Source organism: Drosophila ficusphila, unplaced genomic scaffold (genome assembly GCF_018152265.1).
Source record: "Drosophila ficusphila isolate 14025-0441.05 unplaced genomic scaffold, ASM1815226v1 contig_794, whole genome shotgun sequence".
Classification (NCBI taxonomy): Eukaryota; Metazoa; Arthropoda; class Insecta; order Diptera; family Drosophilidae; genus Drosophila; species Drosophila ficusphila.
This window is the reverse complement of record NW_025064740.1, coordinates 124,520-144,576: the sequence shown is the minus strand read 5'-3', so window position 1 is coordinate 144,576 and position 20,057 is coordinate 124,520. Positions and strand designations below refer to the sequence as shown.

General features: G+C 43.2%; 3 protein-coding genes across 3 annotated transcripts; 2 read left to right on the top strand and 1 right to left on the bottom strand.

Annotated features, from left to right (window-relative positions):
* Positions 1-1,965: 1,965 nt before the first annotated feature.
* LOC108097833 (juvenile hormone esterase) lies at positions 1,966-3,866 on the top strand. The gene is made up of 4 exons (XM_017200357.1): positions 1,966-2,850; positions 2,905-3,118; positions 3,168-3,621; positions 3,680-3,866. The coding sequence occupies exons 1-4, from the start codon at positions 1,966-1,968 to the stop codon at positions 3,864-3,866; spliced, it is 1,740 nt and encodes a 579-aa protein (XP_017055846.1).
* An 8,375-nt stretch (positions 3,867-12,241) lies between these two features.
* LOC108097858 (esterase E4) lies at positions 12,242-17,012 on the bottom strand. Its single transcript, XM_017200395.1, has 4 exons — positions 16,904-17,012; positions 15,816-16,836; positions 15,304-15,754; positions 12,242-12,655 (listed from the first exon to the last, which is right to left on the bottom strand). The coding sequence occupies exons 2-4, from the start codon at positions 16,825-16,827 to the stop codon at positions 12,424-12,426; spliced, it is 1,695 nt and encodes a 564-aa protein (XP_017055884.1). The 5' UTR covers positions 16,828-16,836; positions 16,904-17,012; the 3' UTR covers positions 12,242-12,423.
* LOC108097857 lies at positions 12,800-15,174 on the top strand. The gene has a single exon (XM_017200394.2). The coding sequence runs from the start codon at positions 12,979-12,981 to the stop codon at positions 15,073-15,075; it is 2,097 nt and encodes a 698-aa protein (XP_017055883.2). The 5' UTR covers positions 12,800-12,978; the 3' UTR covers positions 15,076-15,174.
* Positions 17,013-20,057: the final 3,045 nt, after the last annotated feature.

Here is a 20,057-nt window from a genome sequence, read left to right as displayed (position 1 = left end):
CGGGCTAATAAATTATACGTTTTGACAGTCATGCTTGCCAATTTTATCTCTCGAATTCCTCACTGATTGCAATCGCTGTTTTCCATATTGATTGTTATCGGTGTTTTCCAGGGATTCCGATCCACAGCCCACACACAACTCAGTTCGCTAAATGTCGGGTAATTAAATCAGAGTGGAAATTAGGAGTCAAACATTTTTATAAGGAAAATCCCACAAAATCACCACGGGTTGTCTGCCGAAACTCCTTGACTCTTTGGTCGCTCGGCAGGAGTCGGATGGCTTGAGGCAAATTGCACACTTCACACCTAGTGCTCCGCAACTCACACCTCTTGTGAGGTGTCTTTGTAGATATATAGATATATAGAACCTGGTCCACAGCCCAGACACATCCTGTGGCGCATGGCAAGACATCAACTTGCAGTTGGTGTTTGGTGTCATTAGCGTCGGGCATTTGGAGGCGTCTCTCTTGGTTGCCACCTGCCGAGTCTCGAGTCTCGAATCTCGAGGCTTGCGACTCGAGCTGACGTTACAATTACCTGGTAATGCGAGGCACGATGAGGACGACCACAGAATTACAAAACAACACCCAAGGAGCCGTGGAGATGTCACATCTACGTGAGCAGAACCCAAAGAGCTCTTCTTCAGCTGGTGAGAAGGAGTCATCAATTTGAAGATCCCAGCTCTGTTTCGAGTTCCTTGTGGTCTTTGGGAGCTCTGAGCCCCTGCGGTTTAGATAATATTATATAGTAAGTAAACCATCAGGAGCTGAAAACAAATGTCTTAGCAGATAAAAAAATTGCAGGAATTTTAATTTTAAAAATTTTTATAATTATGTATTAGAAAATTTAAGTTTAGTTTAAATTTATTATGCGTTTTTGAAGACTTTAAATTTTGCCCTTCGTTTGGCATAATTAGTTGTCCATTTTGTGCATATTCAATTAACTTAGAATAAAGCGTTTGGTGTAATGCCATGTTAACTGATATTTAATTTAAAGCAATATAAACTTTTAATACCTATGTGACCTAAAGAACTCTTAAGTATGTATTCTCGATGAAAACCATTATATTTAAAGAGCATATTTAAGGGGATGTTAAAATAAAACTTCAATCAATATGTGATAGTTTTCCCCCTAAGCACTTGGTTCCCATTGAAGAACGGAGTATATTTTATTGGACTTCGTCAGAGAGTGGAAAACAAAGCGTTTTCACACATTGCCCCAGGCGAAGACCCTCGGCCAGAAGCGGCTACCAGATCCTTTTCTCCTTTTTTCTCCAAGAGACCAATATAAATCCAATTAGCACGCCTTTGTCTGATCTATAGTATAGCACACACCACCGGCAAAAAGGAAGACGAATCGAAGGAGAGCCGGGAAAAAGGGAAGAAGGGAAGCAAACGGATCGAAGGAAAGACTCGCACAAAGGAACTCCGAACACACTTCATCGGATCGGGGCTCTCGAATTCATATATCTCAGGGGTTTCTGCCCGAAGTTTATGACTTGTGCACCTTTTGTGCTCGCCATTAAACGCCATTAGCGGGCATTTAAGGATCGCTTTTCGGCTCTAATTTTTTGTTGCTGTTATTGCAGAGGTCGTCGAGGTTAAGCCGGGGTCACTAGGAGGGTGTTCCGGGGCACACCTAATCTAATAAGCCGCGAGCACGCAAACAAGTTCACGTGGGAAAACGGGAGCGGGCGAAAAGAATCCAGGAGAGATAAACGCGTGGGTCGTCGGGATAATTCCGAGATGGGTGTGTGTGGGAAGTACTGACCGGTTATTTATGGACTGCCGCCGATGTTGCAATTGGATATGGGAAGAGATCGCGATGCAGAACGCCCAGTGTCAGTGTGCCAATGGAATCGCATCAATTTCTGCACTTTATGTGACATAATCCCAGCCAGAACGGCGGCTATAAAAGCTGGAATCAGATGCCAAAACCTCCGCAGTATCGCGTGAAGTTCTGCAGAATGTGGCGTCTCTGCGGATTCGTTCTGCTCTTTTGCGGGCTAACTTCTGGCCAAATTAGTGAGGAGGATCTGGGGAAGGCTGTTCCGGATGAGGACGATCCCATTTACAGCAAGGAACTATCGGACTTGGTCATCACCACAGCTTTGGGCAAAATTCGTGGCACCATTTTACCCTCACAATCTGGACGGAATTTCTATGCCTTTCGGGGAATTCCCTACGCAAAACCTCCAGTGGATCGCCTTCGTTTTGAGCCACCGGAACCTGTGGAGCAGTGGTTCGATATACTGGACGCCACTTTCGATGGCCCAAAGTGTCCACAATTGGGTCTTATAAGTGGAGATGTCAGTGAGGATTGCCTGCGGGTTAATATTTACACCAAGGAGCTGCCCAGCGAAGGGCAACCGAATATTCGAAGACCAGTGATTGTGTTTATTCATCCTGGAGGATTCTACTCCTTGTCCGGACAGAGCAAGAACTTCGCAGGTCCCCAGTATTTTATGGATCGAAGATTGGTACTGGTTACTTTTAATTACCGTCTGGGGTCACTGGGTTTTCTGGCCACCGGAACTAAGGAAGCTCCAGGAAACATGGGACTCAAGGATCAAGTGCAACTCCTTCGGTGGGTTAAACTACACATCTCACGTTTTGGAGGAGATCCTAGTTCGATTACACTCTTGGGTTATGGAGCTGGTGCCATGGCAGTGACTTTGCATATGGTTTCACCGATGTCAAGGGGTCTTTTCCATAAGGCAATCGTGATGAGTGGAGCAGTCACAGGTCAGTGGTCTTTACCGAATCATCAGATGGATGTGGCCACCAAACAGGCTACATTGCTTCATTGTCATACGGAAAATGTTACCGAAATCGTGGATTGCTTAAGAGGGGTAAGAGTCTAAAAAAGTTCACCTTACCCTTAATTTTGATATCTTTACATCCAGAAACATTACCTGGAATATGCAAACACGTTGCCAAAAATGTTTGAGTTCGACAGGAATAATCCGTTGATTTTGTGGAAGCCAGTTATAGAACCAGATTTTGGTCAAGAACGTTTTCTAATCGAAGATCCCATTAGAAGCTACCAAAATGATGACTTTATGAAGATTCCAATTATAACTGGAATGACCAAGGATGAGTTTGTGGGACCAGCTTTATGTAAGTATCTTTAAAATTCAAATTTCAAAATTAAAGAAATCTTTTATAGCCATCTTGCAAAGTCCTTCTCTCTTGAGCGCCCTGAATGAAAATTTTGAGAAATTGGCTCCTGTGTTCTTTATGTATAATGAGAGTGATCCAAAAGTTGTTAATATCAGCCAGGAGTTACGGAATCATTATTTCAAAGATCAACCAATTGATGCCAATTGTTCGCTTGAGGCTTTGTCCAATCTTTACTCGGATGCCTTGACGGGTTTCGGAATCCATCGTTTTGTCCATCTGGCTGCCAGGTCAACGAAGGTCTACTACTATCGATTCGCTTATCAGGGTGCCAGAAGTCACATTTATTATCCGGAAGATGCACCCTATGGGGTGGTTCACCACGACGATCTGATGTATCTGTTTGTGGAACCCTCGATAAGTCGCATGTTTACCGAAGATGATGAGGAGTTTCGCATGGTGGATGTTATGGTGCGAATGTTCTCTGCCTTTGCTTATAAGGGGTAATTTAAAAATAATTAACTTAGTACTTTTTTCCAGTCTAAACATTTATTATTCTAGTGATCCCAACAAACCCACTGATTTGGCTTTACGAGATATTCGCTGGCGTCCTTTTAGCTTCAAGAAACGCTACTTTCTAGACATCGATAAAAATCTAACTCTGCAGGAAAACCTTAATGCCGAGCGCTATGAGATCTGGAAAAGGCTGTTTCCCCTCAATTGGCGACGTCAAACGAAAGAGGTTTAAACTTTATAACTTGATCACAACTGTACTCTTAAAATACAGGCCACTAGGCGTATTTATTTAAATTGCTTGACTTTGTTTTTTTTGCTGCTGTTCAGTTGCCAAGTGACAGACCAATTGGCATATTTTCAACTCTCCAATTTGATGAGCCTTCCCCTGAAATTTGTTTTGGCCCTTCGTGTCATCGCTGTGTGGGTGCATATATTATACGACAGTCGGCACTCGATAACAGCTATACGTGTCGTGCATTATGGGTTGTCGTCGATCGCGTGCCAAGCTTGGGCACTCAGAGAAATTATGGTTAACAATTAATAAAAATAATAGTACAGCAGTTTAATTTAAATATCTTTTTTTTTTAAATATATTATAATTTTAAGTATTTACACACCTTAAAATAATTATTCTACAAAAAATATTTTTAACGTTATTTTATCGACAAATAACAACAATAAATGAAGTGTAGTTTATTATATATTTTAAAAATATAAGAGTCTTCCTGATCCTCAAAATATTTGGAATTGTTAGTCTTGTTATTCAATAGCGAATAAGCCATTAGTAAATTTAGAAAAAAAAGGAAAAAGTGATCCTGATATTTAAAAATATTAGGTTTTATATAAATTGCATGTGAAAAAGCATACAAATTATTATGTATTCATTTTTCAATAATGCGTTTTCCTTTGCCACATTATTTTCCCTAGAAATTTTTAGAAGTGTAGACCACCTCCGCCGAAGTCTCGATTGCTGCCACCGCACATCTGTGATGTTGAACCTCATCCACTTTGCTGTTAGTGGGTCGCGCACAAATGTATTTTCGTTTTTATTGCTCTTATCGGAGTTTGGTTACGCTCCAGAGCATGACAATGTCAAAAGCGAGTCAGAAGCGTCCAATTCGAGTGGCTCGAGTCCTGGTCCTCGACTCATTAGCATAGTGGCCAACATATGACGCTCTCGATACAACCACCCATCCATCTACCATCCATATCCATCTATCCTTCCAATTGGCAATTGAAAACTCCGACATGAGTCACGCCACATCCTCGTCCACCTTTCGAAAGTCCTGCGGGGGTGCCACCAGTTGGAAAACTTTAATATATTAATTTATGCAAATTGCAAGGCAACCAAATGCGGTCGACTTTGTATCATATAGATCAATGCATGTCGGGGTTGCTCGTTTTGATCGTTTCCACTTTAGTTTTAATTGTTTCGCTTGTCAGCGGCGTTGGAATAGAGGAGATCAGCAATCGAGATCGGCAATGAGAGCATATGCTGTCTGTCTGACTGCCATAATTTGTTAGATGCAAAAAAAAAAGAAGGAGGAGGGAATTTTCAAGAGGGAGTAGGAGTGGGATTGTGTGGCATTCCAATTTCCAGCGAAATATTTGGACAAGAGGCCGAGAGTCGCCGAAGATTTCGATTTCCGCGAACTGGCAAAAGCGCAAATAAAGTTGTGAGAGCGTTGCAGACTCAATACGAAAAGCCCCCAGGGTCCAAAATCATATCAGATGGGCCCAAAGTTGGCCCGAGGTGTCTGCGTTTCCTGCTGCGAATGCCTCGCGAGTAAACCAAGTTGGCCAAGTTAAGCAAGTTGGCCAAGTTAGCCCACTTGGTGTTGGCGGCCAGGTTTTTATTGACTGATGGAAATCGCTCAAAGAGCAGTTGAATTTTCGCTATGCTTGCCCACAAAATGTAATTAGATTGGGGAGGAGGAACCGCAAGAGCTGGCCAAACATCCACCTCGGCTGTGGTTTTCCCTCGGTCCCAGGAAAATGCCCAAGACGCGTGCTTGGAACTCCTGCTGTCAACATCAGTGCGCAGGAATCTCGCCGAGTTGCGGCCAAAAGGCAATGAAGTTGTCTGGCAATTGACGCGCGATAAGCCCGAGACACAGTTCCAAACTGAGCAAGAAAAAAAATAAGAAACCTAGAAAAAAACAAAGGCAATCCAGTCGCGAAGCTCCAACGTTGTGTCCTCTCTCTTACATAGAAAAATTTGCACAAACATCACAAAACTCATAAATAACAACAACAACGACAGGCGGCAGCGGCAGCTGAAGTTGCAACTGCCACAGCTAAGAAAAAAAAGAGACTTGCTGCAACTATTGCAGCCAGCAAGAAGTGTCCACCTAAGTGCGACTCCCTGGCTCTTGACTCCTTTATCCAGCGATGGATAATATGGCTTGCACTCCACAATTTATGAGTCACTTGGCAGTTTCGGCCGAAAGCTATGCCAGGCATTTATTGGGTTAAGTTCAGCGGATGGAGGCATTGACATATTTTCACTGCCCAGTGGGAGTGGGAAGTGGATGGGAGTGGGTTGGGAAACTGTAGGGGAAACTGTTTGGAGGGACTTTAATTTCAATTACTCTGGATTAAATTATGCCAAAAGAAAGTATTTAGAATTCCACTTCAATAGCTCAAATTGTCTATAATTAAATTTTGTATATTTTATTCAGTTTAATAAATACAGTAAATTTGTTATTTCAACAGTTTATTGGCTACGTAATATTTTTTAAATTATAATTTACATTCTTTGAACCTAGCTTAAAAATATTTATATATTCGCTGCTGGTTAAGCAAATTAAATTTCTAATGTAACTATACTCCTTAACCTTCAATTGCAATTATGATAAAATTATTAGACAGTTGAAGTGTTTTTGAAAAATATTTCTTAAATCTAATTTGGCTCGTGCCCCTAACCCACTGCTCGAAATCACCCACATTGGTAATTACCACCAGGAGCTTCTGACTTAACTTCTCTGATAAGAGCACTCTTGGCATGTGCCGCTGGCTGGAATTATCCGAGTTTATGGTGCATGGCACCCACTTTCCACCGCGACTTTCCCCCGAACTATTAGCATAGGAAAATGGGAAATATGACGAGTGAAAAGCATTTAACAGACAATTGCGTGCGGCGTGTGGGCGATCCATCAGCAGTCGATGGAAATATGCTGATAGGCTGGCGAGAAAACCATTAGCAACTGGAGGAGGGAAGGTGAACTGAATATCCTGCAGGAGTTTTTAATAACTGCCATGATCCTGCGGCGCCGCTTATTGGAAACCAGCTGAAGTGGCAGCTTCGGAAAAGTCGCGTGCCGATCGCAAGCTGTGTCTGCCCTCTCATCATCCCATGCTGTGGGCTATATAGTATAGTATAATATAGTATATCCGACGATCTGTCAGTCGGTAAGTCTCCCTCATTTTATCTCCCCGGATGTCAAATACCCAGAGAGCTCAGTTTAGTTGTCTGTTGTCATCGCGGCATCAGGTTTCAATAATAGTTTTGTGCAGCTTTCGACTTGCGATGATGATGGATCGTGTTGCACGGTGTCTCGCTTTTTGACTAACTGACACAGGGATGAATTGCCTAATGGAAATCCCAGTGACTCGAGTACCTTTTCAAAGGGGATCTGAAGTTTTATGAGCCTTTCGGTAAGCCCTCGCATTCCTCGGCCCTCGAGTTATTTGTTTTATTCTAGAAACCGTAGATAAACTTTAATGAGCATGTCAGAAATTCTACTGGTGGTCAAAACCAACAAATCGATGACAAATTGTGTTCGATGCCATGTGAAAGTTGCAGCGGAGAACCCCAGCTGACTGTCAACAGTTTAGTGGTTCGTTTAACTAATTGCTCAATAATATATGGTACCTGGTTCGATGCTCGATGGAAGGCTATTAGAACAAGTGCATCGGGATGCGCCGCGGGTCAATTTCCCAGACTCCAAACGCCAAGCTCCTCACGACGCCAAAACTATTAATCACACGAAATTGTGGCACAAAAGTACGATTTCATTAATTGTGGGCAAAACACACTCGCCGAAGGAAAACCACACCCGCATGCCACTCGAGAGAGTTTCCCACGAACTCGGCACCGGTTAGCTGAACTCCAGCTCCCATTTCGGATACAGTTGCTCTACAGTTTGACCCTTTGACTGGCGCTATTTTCAGACCACTCCCCTAGGTGGCTACCGCTGATGGGTTTGCTCTTCTCCTATTTTCCTATTTGTATTCGTATTAGCCAGTGCGATCACGTAGCTTTTAACCCGGCAAAAAGGTGCCACAAGGTGACGGGCTGAAGAGTTGGGACTGCAATTCACGTGAAGACAGCTGCCGCAGAAGCAGCCCGAAGTGGCACTGGATGGATGGATGCAGCCGCATTCCGTGCCCTCATATTGTAGTTCGGTGTCAACGTCAACCACGTAATCAACTTACAGGAACCCATTGCCAGGGCAAATAGTCGGCACCGCACACTGAGCATAAAAAGAACAGAAAGAACCTAGGAAGTCGCTTCAGTTCCTACAAAAAGTTTCATTCTAATATTGTAACTACATTTACCAAGGTAGTAATTGATATTTGATTGTAAAATTAATAGGAATTTGTTGTTGGTAAAACTGAAAATATGAAAATGGGAAATAAATATAATATTCATTTAGCATCAGGAAATAATAATTATAAAATTACATCTAAAGAACTTAGACAAGAAATCCAACACACAATTTCATAGTCGTCAATAATTCCCGTATTAAATTAAACCAATTTGTTGTTAAAACTAAATTAGCAGAAGTTTTATAGCTACAAAAACTGCAATTTGAATTTATTGGATTTTTATTATAACATTTTTAGTGAAACTAAGCTCTGTTTAATTTTAAAAATATTTAAGAATAAATTTAGCACATTTGAGTTTTGTACCGCTTACAAAATCAAATAAAATAAAATAGGTAATGCTTTCCAAGAAAGTAAATAGTAAATTTTTTAGCTAAGCGATAAATAGATATAGTAATATTATTTCTATAAAATAATTGATAATAAGATATTTTTATTATTTATATTATTTATCCATTTGTTTCTTTCAGTGCACACTCTAGCAACATCCCTTTCATGGACAGCAAAAAAAGAAAAATTGCAACAATCCGCAGAGGCAACCCCCGAGGTCCTGAGGACCAAGTCCTCGTAGCTATCTTCCCTCAATCGAGAGCGGGAAGGGGAGGAGATATAGAAGTGGATGGAGAGGGGGATTGAGAGGAGGGGGTGCAAAGGGCAGGGTGTCCTGGGCTCGCTAATGTTTGGTTTCATTAGTCCTGAGCGACAAATCAAACAGTTTGTGGCAGTTTGTTTGCTGTATTTTTTCCGGCATCCATCCGTTGTTTACACTCATTAGTTGGTCCTTCTGCCATTCGGGATTCGGTTTGGTCCTGAGTCCTGTATCCAGGATCTGGGAAAAGCGTCGCACCCTCTCGACAACTAGCATACGTTTTTGGAGAGGACGCACTGATTTCTTTTTCGGTTGTTGAGGGTGCCACTCGGATGTTGTTTCGTTTTCATTATTTAAAGCACATTAATAATCACATTTGACAACAGAGCAGCCGGAATAGGATTAGATGAGGGGAGGGGAAAGGGGGAGGAGTGACAGGAGTCGCGTATCGGAAAACTGCAAACAAATATTTGCAAAAGGACATTCAGAAAGGAACGGGAAGTGGCACTTAACGCGCTTGTAATGATTGCGACTATTTGGGTGGTTGCGCTTTTAATACCCCTCAAATTGGGTGCAAAAACGATGGCAATCTCAACCGAAAGTGGGTGTTGCAGTCGATTGATTTGTGGCTAGTTATGAGGTAATTTTTAGAAATTTAGGGGGCAAAAAATTTAAATAACAGAAGGGGCTTGAAAATATATATATGCTAAAACAGAATATTTATAAAAGAAGACGTTCAACTATCCAAATATTGAACTAGATAAATCAAAAACTTATTTTTATATTTTGTATATTTTTTTTTGTATCGGTTTATTAAATAAAACATTTTTTTCCAACTAGTATTTATTTATTAAAATGAAATAACAAGGGCCATAAATATTTTGATTTTGTTTGATCCTTTGTTAAGAACGGTAAAACAGTTATAAGTTTTCAATAGGAAGTTACTATCGTTTATTATTTAAAAATTGATTTTTATTATCATAAATCATGATATCAGGCAACCGAGTGTGGTCCTACGTTTCTATTAAGAACTGGGCCCAAAACATGCATAATTATGATCGCTGCGCTCCTTTAACCCCAAGTGTTTTTTGTCGCCGGGTCTTCAAACAAAAGCGACAACGACATATCGTATCGAACAACAAAAGACACTCAACTGGGGACCACACACACACCATACACACAAAAAGAGCTCGAAACTTGGAGTAGAGTAGCCTGAGATAGACAGCGAGACAATGGGGCACTCTTGTGTGGCAGGCTCTCGCTCACATGTGAGCCGTGTATTTCGGTTATCGAATAATCAAGTTGTGCATCGGACTCCCCCTCCACCCCAAAGTAAACTAAAAAGTGGACAAGGGGAAGACAATTAATTTTAAGGTCGTTTGATGTGAACACTTTCACCCAAAACAAACAGATACGAGTGTCCTTTTCCCAGTCGCTTTGATGTCGGTCGATTTCGGGGAGTCTGTGAATTGCTGCAAGTGCGGGAAGGACCACCAATCATTAATCACAGCAATTTGGATTTGTATAAATATTTAATTAACCGCAGAATAGGGAAAGTATCTGTCAGATTGAAGGAGATTGTAGGCGCCATGGATCTCAGGGGAAATTAATGAAGTTGTTTGGAGCGAAAGGAAAACCAATTTCCAGGAGATTCTCCTTTGTGATCAAAGCTCTGTCCGAGCAGATCCTTCCACGAATACCAATCAATTGGGCAGTCTTCGATTGCAACCCCAATAAAAACAGACCAGCCAAAATAAAACAAATTTCGTGCGTGTTGTCCAACCAAGTGGCCTGAGTCTTCCCAGAAAAACCAGGACAAAACAAAGCGCTGCTCTCCCGAATCGAATCCTTCCCCACATTTCCCTATGCTCTACACTCCGCACTCTCAATTTGTATTGTCATTAGCGATTATGGGCCTGCAATCGGTTGGAGGGCGTAATCCGATATGTTGACAGAACGCATAAACGTGCAGGGGAATGGGCATTTTGTACAGACAGGACCAGACAGACAGAACCGCTGACAAGCCTATAAAGCATTCGATCCTTGGCGCTACTTCAAAATGTTTACTCCTTTTGTGAGCTCAATAAAAACGTAATCAAACCCGCAATGCGAGGGGGAATTCACGATGATGATGCGTCACAAAAAGAGCAAGGGATTGGTACTGGGATCAGACCAGGTTTTCCTTTGAAAAACCATGGCGCAGGCGTAGCGAAAGTGAAATCGAGACGCGTACACATTTGAATCGGCAGCTGGAACACCTTGGCATCATCGTCATCGAATACGAACCCTCACCTTTCGAGGACTCGAGGATGTTTCTGTTGTTGTTAGAGGACCACAATGGACCAGCCAAAGTCAAAAGGGGCACGCGCTCACCGATCAGTTCTCGATTTTTAAACCTAGACAGTAGACATTGTGACTGATCGGGGTCGTATCCTCCGATCCTCAATCCTCGATCCTCAATCCTTTGCATGCTGTCTAGACAAGCCGCAGACACAAGTTTAATAGACTTATTGTAATTGAGTCACAAAAGCCACTCGATATTTATTTCCACAATCCGTTCCTTGATTTCCAGCTGCCTGGGAAAGGTGTTAACCTTTTTTGGGTTAAATCCCATTTGAAGAGCGGAATTCGATGTGTTAATGTTGAAGAGAAATTTAATTAAAATTTGCAAATATTTTCCCCATTTTCGTTGTCATTTCTGTCATCTCATCCTGCCTCGGGGATTTTTCTCTGTCAAGTTGACTTGCCCACCTTTTTGTGGGATTTTGTATATCCCAAAAGGGAATAAGGCACCACTGTTTGCCTTTGCCCCTCATATTTCTATAGGACAAGTTAACAAGTTAATTTTCCATATTTTCTTTGGTCCAACTTTTCAGCAAAGTCATGTCCTTGTGTGCGTATCCTTTGTGGTTGGTTAAGGGTTAAACTTCCGACTTGACCCCAATGAATATGAGTGCTAATGAGTGAGAAGCGTAGAGAATTTCTTGGTTTAAATTTTGTGTTACACTAGAGAGCTCTTCCTTTTGCAACTTTAAATTCAAGGGGAAAATATAATCAACTCCCCAACTGTTTTGTGCCGCCCAACCACCCCAAAAAGTGGGCGGGGCTGGCGATAATCCTTTTGTATCCCATCGCATTGTTTGGCATTTTCACGCAAGAGCAAATCGTAAATGTCAATAGCAGCGCATCTGTGTAATGGGATAAGACCTCCGATTTGAACGCAGAGGGGGAGTGAGGTTGAAATCAGAGCGGTTTTGTTTTCACATGTGCCAACCTGACAATTACCATGATTCAAAGCTCAAAAAGGTTTGCTGAGTTCCGCCCCCAAAAAAAGAAGCCGTGCAAAGCCGAAAACATTTAAAGACAAATTAATGTGTATTTAAGCTGCCCCAATCCGCTCCAAGCCAAAGACTAATTGCCCTCGAGAAAAGCTGAGCTCGCTCAGTGGAAACAGGGAAAATCTCACGCCTTTGTTGATTAATTAATCAAAGTAAATAGTTGCGCCGAGCAAACTCGCTAAGCGAGCGCAAGCGTCGAAGGTCATTAGCGTAATCTAAACGGCCTATTGATAAGCTTTTTCCACACCTAATTGCTACATTAATTTTCCGATGAGCCGGGAGGCCACTCCGGTGGCGACTCCGACCCAAACGCCGAGTTTCCAGGCCGCACCTCCGCTCCGGGCGGCCGTGGGAAACAGTTCGTCCCAGACGGCATATCGATCTGAATCGAGGGGAGAACCCACCTGGGTCGCCACCCCGTTGAAGAGCATCCACAGGTCGGATGAGTTGCAGGGAGGCCAGTCACCGGTGCTGTTTAAGGGTGTCCTGGAACGAAAGGAACCCATTACGTTGCTTATAAACCATATGCCTTCGATTAGTTTGCTAAAGTTTCAGAAGGTTTCTAAGGGGGTGTCTTGGGCGGCCTTGAAAATTCCTTAGGCTTACAGTGCTGACGTCTCGTAGAAGCACTCCTCAGTATTTTATTACGTGTTCAACATATAACTCCAAAATTTTAAAATTTTCTAAGCCTCTTTTACTTAGATTGATTGTATTACTTTGAATTTGAGCACGAGAAACACGTAAAAACATCGGAAACCCGACTGTAAAAAAAAAAAAAAGGAAAAAAAAAAAAGAAAAAAAGTAAAGCAATGATGCGCAAAGAGGATGCGAAGCGTCAAAGGTCGAGGAGATCCCTGAGATCCCTGGGAGGTCAGGGTTCACTGGCGGAGTCCGAATGCCGGGAGCCCGATCCGCTGAACACCTTCGCGGAGAAGCCGCTCAGCATATACCAGTGGATGCGGTGGAAGAACTGCAAGACCAATAAGGTGCACCTGCAGGAGACCTACCCCATCATCCGACCGCCGATCTCCAAATGTCGCGAGTCTGAGACCCTGAAGTTCGTTGACGAAGCAATGGAAGCCAACCAGTGCCAGCGGCTCTCGGACTTCGGCAAGGAAGACGTTCTGTCCGTGTGGAGCTCCAGTCCGCGCAAGGACACCCTGCGATGGTACGGCATCGACGCCAGTTACCCCACTCCGCAGGCTGCTTCCTACAATCGAGCCATGCAGAAAAGCCTCAAGGCTGCCAGTCTGCTGTTCAAACCGCCGAGGAAGTCTTCCAGCAAGCCCAAGAGACACCCGAAGGAGAAGGAGAAGCCCTCGGAGCCGGGCGCTTACGTCCTGAACCGGGACTGCCTAAAGGCCAAGCTGGACAGGATGCCCAATGTGCGGCGGCAGCTGCGCCCGAGCAACGCCTTCTCGTTTCTCCACTGCCCCGAACCGCCGGATCCGGAGCACCCCTTCGAGGACACCGCCGGCCATCCGGAGATCAGCTTGGAGCAGGCCATGGACATGGCCATCCCGGAGAAGCCATCGAAGCACGGGCTGCGCCGGAAGCACTGGTACTGCCCCCCGAAGTGCGGCGAAGAGGAGAACAAGTGCACCGACTTCGCCTGGGCCCAGTACAAGCAGGATCCTCGTCCCTACGACGAGGCCTTCCAAAGGGAGTTGGCCGGACTGCAGGTGGAGGCCAAGGAGCCGGAGCCCCGCAACTACGACGAGCTGTACAACTCACTGGTGACCTGCTTCGAGCCCGACCCGAACGGACCCAACGATCTCTGCGAGGCGCTCGCCAAGTGCTGCAAGGATCCCGAGGAGCCGCCCAGCCAGGGATGCAGCGAGTTCGTGCCGGAAGGCCCCGGCGGAGGTGGAGGTGGTCACGGGGACGGGGGCAAGGATCGGGACAAGGACCGGGACAAGAAGCGGGATAAGGATAAGGATAAGGATGAGGAAAAGGATAAGGATAAGGATAAAGATAAGGATAAGAAGAGGGGTGGTGATCGCGGTGGCGATGGCGAAGGCGGTGGAGATGGCGATGGCGGCGGCGATGGAGATCGTAATCGTAAGCAGCGCGATAAAAAGAAGGACGGAGGAGGAGGAGACAAGGGCGTTGGCGAAGGCGATGGGGATGGGGATACAACGAAAAAGGACAAAGACAAAAATGTCGATAAGGATAAGGAGAAGGATAAGGACAAGGACAAGGGCAAGGGCAAAAAGATGCGCGAGCTCAACGAGGGAAGCCCCGAGGAGAAGCCTTCCGTTCCGCGAAGCCATGAATCCCTTACGGGCGACGAGAAACCACCTAAAGCTGGTGGAAATCGCGGTAGCGACCAGCGCAAGGACAAGGAAAGGGAAAGCGGCATCGGTGGCGATAAGGACACGAGCCAGGACAAAGGCAAGGACAAAGGCAAGGACAAAGGCAAGCCCAAGGGCAGCAAGGACAAGCGCAAAGGCGACAAGCACAAAGGCAAGAAAAAATTTCACAGGTCAAGAGAGGATATGGACAAGGACAAGACGAGTGAGAAGCCAGTGAAGGACTGTCCCTGCGAGATCTGCTGTCCGGCAAAGGAGGAGGACTCGCCCCTGATCAAGGAGATGCGCCGGCGGGACCGGGAGCGCCAGGTGCGCGAATACCTGCGCCAGATGCGCCACCGGCAGTACATGGAGTGCCGGGACCCCGAGTACCGCTCGCCCCACCACAAGTGCAACCCCATCGAGTGCAGCAGCCATTTCTGCGGCAATCCCCGCCTGCAGACCCACTTCGGCCGGGTCCAGGCGGTCCAGCAGTTGCAGTCGGCTCTGCAGCTAAGGAACCTGAAAGGGGACGACCAGATCACCAGGAATCTGGACGCACTCCTCGCCCGACTCTGCAACCGCCTGACCTTCAGGAGTGCGGATCCCTGCTGACCACTGATCCGTGGGATCCTCCGTGTTTTGTTCTTTTTCTACTAGTCCAAGTATCTCAATGTGTTCTTTTAAATAAACCCGGCGGATTGTTAATCTAAACGGTTTTCCTTAATATTTATTTATAGCATTTCCAAAGAACATAAAAGAATTTGTGATGGCCTGTCTGTAATCTTTGCTCCCTCCTTTATATTAATCTGATAGATTTGAAAATATTTTTCAATTACTTACCCCGTTTTGGCAAAGTGTGTAAACCAACTGGTTAAGCGCTCCATCATGAAAATATCCGAATGTCCTTCTGGCATCATGGTGCCATACCAAAGACTCGGCATTATATACTGTAGATCGTCCGCATGAGCCACTCCAAGGGGTTTATTATCCTCATCCAAAGGAGCTGAAACAGTTCGCTCACCCACATAATCAGTTCGCATATAATAAACTGGACTAAAATGCCTGGCCAAATGAACCAGACGATGGACTCCATGGCCAATGATTCCATCAGAGAATATTCGACCGAATTGCTCAATATTGTCAGAATTAATTTCAGTAGTATTACTGCCAAGATAGTAATCCTTTAGTCTTTGACTTATGATTGCGTTTTGATTGTAAAGAAACAACTCCGGAGCGTATTTCTCAAAATTAGAGCCAAGATCATGGAGTAAAGGCTCGTTTTCCAAGTGAACTACAGATAAAAGTGTTAATAGATTTTATAAATATTTAAATACTAATTCATTCCAACTCACCATAAGCAGAGTAATCCAATTCGTTGGCCGTGTAACTGATCAGCAATGGCACCTTGTTAAATTTTCCCTCCTCAATGAGTTTCGTAGGATGTTTAGGCAAAAAATACCCATCTATTTCATAGTTCCACTTCATGTTGACAAACTGGTAGCTTTCCCAGGCCTTGCAGATTTCCACAATGCGTGTCCAGTTCTCATTTCGAAGGCACTCCACCAGATCCGTGGGATCAAACATGGGACAACCCAATTCACGAGCCAGTTTTCGTGACCAAAAAAGGTTATCTATATCAAAGTGATTGGTGGCCGAACCGCTCATGAGGATTGCCCGATGGAAGAGTCCTGCGGAAAGGGGCGAAGCCAAGTGCAGACTGACTGCCATCGAACCAGCACTCATTCCCATAATTGTCACCAACTCAGGATCGCCACCAAAGTGGGAAATGTGATCTCTAATCCATTGAAGAGCCATCACTTGGTCTAGATAGCCAAAGTTTCCCTTCGTTTCACTGCTATTTGTGTTGAGAAATCCTAGGGCTCCAAGACGATAGTTAAAGGCCACGAAAACCACATCATGGTCTAGTAAATATTGAGGACCTGCTTCATAGATACTGTGACCACTTCCCAGGACATTAGCTCCTCCATGAATATAAACAATCACTGGTTTTTTGTTTTCAAAGTTTTTGGTGAAAACATTAAGTTTAAGGCAATCCTCACTCATTAGCAAGGAAATTCCTGGTTGTGGACAAACTAGGGAGTCTGAAGTTGCTTTAAAAACCTCATCACCCCAACTACTTTCGGGAATGGGATTGGAGAATCTCAGCTGACCCACTGGGGCTTGGGCATATCTTATGCCTCTAAAAGCATAAATTGTTTTTCCCTGAAAGCTTTGCATTGTACTTCCCTGGATTTTACCCAAGGAGAGGTCTACTATAGGATCATCATCAATAAAGGTAACACTAATAGTAAATCCTATTGAAACTATCAGTAGAATTCCAAAGAGTTGAAGCACACAAGCCATTTTAAATTTCTAAAAAATTAAAACTATTATTAAACCATATTATTTTGATATGTATGTTACTCCATTTTATTCTTACCAAAACAATAATTTCTCTGTGGGAATGGTTGGTAATCTTGCGTGGTTCTCAGAGTCAGCTTATGTTTTCGCAACAATTTTATTAGTTTTCCCCTTTTCGGTGGTGCGCACCCGCATGTTGCGAGTATCTCAACGAAACCGTGACTGCAGGTTTTCGCACGGTTTCCACTTCTTCGGTTGGTACTATCTCGAAAACCACTTACAGATAACTTGATCGATTGATTAGTTGGCTAAGATTAAGCTTCGTGTTGGTTGGTGTTTGTTTTTAAATAAAAACACAAGATTAGGAGAACTATGCCATTCAATCTCATTTTGGTAATTTAAACTCACGACCTTGTACTTTAATTACTGAACTCCAATTCAATTGAAACTTATTGCTTCATTGAGAGATTTCTGGATTTGGGTTCGTATTTGGCAGCCGTTAGACACTTCACCCTGATTTGCACCACCGAAATGGTGGATCGGATCCTACGCCCGCAGATTTTTTAGAGTTTCGAGTTTAGTTTTTCTCATGCCAGCCAACGACTGAGATTTAAATTGATTTCCTTATTAATGCACATCCCTCTTGTAATATTCAATTAAAACTACCCACGATATGGCAGTTCGCTTGATTGACACAAGCCGCGTGGTAATTACTCGAACTCTGGGAGACCCGAGCTCTCCTTTTCAGCCAGATTTCTGATTTCCGAACATGATGGCGGCGAAGGAAATGCCACAATGACCTTTTCGAAATGAATTCCCTTAATTGCGACTGCTTTTAATTGTGCCAGGAAGTAGATGATCTTCACTTTTGAGTAACAATGAATATTAATATATTCCCTCAATGATCGCAGACAGAAAGAATAACAATTTTCACACATCGCCGAGTAGCGCAGCTCGAAATTGAAACAATTTGCGCTCCCCAAAACGGATTTGCGAAAAATGTGAGGAGCTAAGCTCAATATTCCGGACACTTGAGTGCGCATGCGCACACCGCAGCACCACGGGAGGATCGGAGGATCGGAGCAAGTCGGAGGAAACGGGAGGAGGTGGTTTCCACCCTGCCCATCCAATCTCAACCTGGACGAAGCCACTCGAGTTGTTGCAAATATATGAGTGGCCTCTTGACAGACATCGCCGTCGTGGAAGCTCAAACTGCGCCACTCGAGGGCTCTTCGTGCCCCTTTGTGGCAGGCAGCCTGCTGCAGCTTCCTGTGGCTTCACCAGCTCAGCTCAGACATGCAAAAATTTCTCACGCATCGCCGACAGATGTTGTTGTTGTGGGTTTGAGCAAGCAAATCTATCAAGATTTTAAGAAATGCATATACAAAGAATAGAATTTCAAGTTTGACATTTTAAATAATTAGAAGTTGAATAACATTTTTAAAACAATTTAAATAAATTTTTATCATCCTGCCTATCAATTCGATTTTAGATAAGTTCCAGCAGAAATCTAATAAAAATGTAAAATGTTAAGAAATTCTTAAATAAATGAGAGGATTTAGTTATTCTTATATCCAATGATAAAACAACAAAAACAGTTAAATTAACTAACTTGAAAAATTCTTTAAAAATCAATAAAAAAAACTAGTCCTATTTAAAACAAGAAAAGTGTTCAACATTAAAAAAAAAAACAAACACACTGTGAAAAAAAATAGACAACAAAATAATTTATAATTCCCCGTCTTTTTTATGCAAAGCAAGTGTAAAAATAGAGGTTTTATTTACCATATATGTATATAAATAAAAAACATGGTTCATTTATTTATTTTCAGTGCGAATTTAAGTTTAAGAAAGTTTCGATGAAGTAAAAACATGTAACATTAAACATCTTTCCTACAAAATATTCGCATTAACCTTTGTAGCTACTTAGCTGAGGTCACGCCCTTGGAGGTCTAGAGCCGCTCCCCCAAGGGGAAATTAAAAGATCGATTTCAATAATACCACATTTGCGAAATTTTCCCGCAGCTGCCTCGGAAAACACTCGAAAAACCAGCCAGCTCAGCCATGCAAATTTGCAGATATTTCAATAATAACTCGACTATTAGATGACAACTGAATGGAAACAGTCGCAACTCTCAAGTGACCAACATGCAGGCCTCCTTGTGGGTTTCTCGCTGCTCCAGGAGAATGAAAGAAACGCCACGCCTCTCGCTGGGTTCAAATACAAGAATTCAAATCCGAATCCCATTCACAATCCGCAGAACAAAGGCCGAAGGAAATTCAAGGAAAGCAACAATTGCCGCACACGATAAACCACTTGAGTAATCAATCAAAGCGATAGGGAAACCCAGACGTCGACGTCTTGTAATGAATATTTAAAGATGGAAATTATCGCAATCCGACAAAGGCCAAGGGGGCAGGACAAAGGGGCAAGGTCCCCGGCATTTTGCATAACTGATAGTCGGAACAATAGACCAATATCGGGGATTGGAAATGCTTTGCATACTCGAGCACCAACGAGCATAATGCGATAATTTGAGCACAAAAGTGCCGGCCAAGGGTTTTCGGGCATCTCGGTTTTGCCATTAACATCTTGCTGCCTCTAATCGCAAATGGGAGTGCAGCAGAAACATATTTCTGTAATCAATACCGCGGGCAAAATGGAAAGTTCTGAGAGATCGCCGGACTCGCTCAAGTGAGCAAATGTCCCGAATGAGAAACAAATAACAAAAAGCCCTGAAGGACTCGCAGGATCGCAGGAGTGCCGTCGTAGGGTTGTTCTCCTCTCGAGACCTTTGTGGTATGTATCGCAAGAGTGACGTCTTATTTGTGCCAGACGAGGGTTAAGAACTTCGTTTTTTAAGAAAAGAGGTTCTGCCTTCAGTACCTTCCCCCCGAATTCCATTTCACACCATTGCTCGGCGATTGTTTGCTAAATAGGCTCTAATTTCTAATTATTGAAGTGATCCAATCAGGGGTTTATTATCCAATAATGATTACTAATGTGGGTATTATTATTTAAAGACATATGTGTTAATACATTAACATATAAAACAGTAAGTGCAAAATATTCCAGTTATATATGTTATATTATTTATACTTAATTTTTATTTAACTTATTACAATTGTTGGTTTTTTCAGACTACATTAAAAATATATTTGTAAAAATGTAAATTCTTTTAAATACTAAATAAAAATGTACAAGGTTTTTAAGAAGTTATAAAACTTATAAA

Bases quoted from the DNA above. Each gene is read 5' to 3' on its own strand.
- LOC108097833 (XM_017200357.1), top strand. From the start codon at position 1,966: ATGTGGCGTCTCTGCGGATTCGTTCTGCTCTTTTGCGGGCTAACTTCT. The intron at 2,851-2,904 runs GTAAGAGTCTAA...CTTTACATCCAG, and splicing joins TCGTGGATTGCTTAAGAGGG to AAACATTACCTGGAATATGC. The intron at 3,119-3,167 runs GTAAGTATCTTT...AATCTTTTATAG, and splicing joins GTTTGTGGGACCAGCTTTAT to CCATCTTGCAAAGTCCTTCT.
- LOC108097857 (XM_017200394.2), top strand. From the start codon at position 12,979: ATGATGCGCAAAGAGGATGCGAAGCGTCAAAGGTCGAGGAGATCCCTG.
- LOC108097858 (XM_017200395.1), bottom strand. From the start codon at position 16,827: ATGGCTTGTGTGCTTCAACTCTTTGGAATTCTACTGATAGTTTCAATA. The intron at 15,755-15,815 runs GTGAGTTGGAAT...TTTTATCTGTAG, and splicing joins ATTGGATTACTCTGCTTATG to TTCACTTGGAAAACGAGCCT. The intron at 12,656-15,303 runs GTAAGTAATTGA...CTTTCGTTCCAG, and splicing joins ACACACTTTGCCAAAACGGG to GACACCCTTAAACAGCACCG.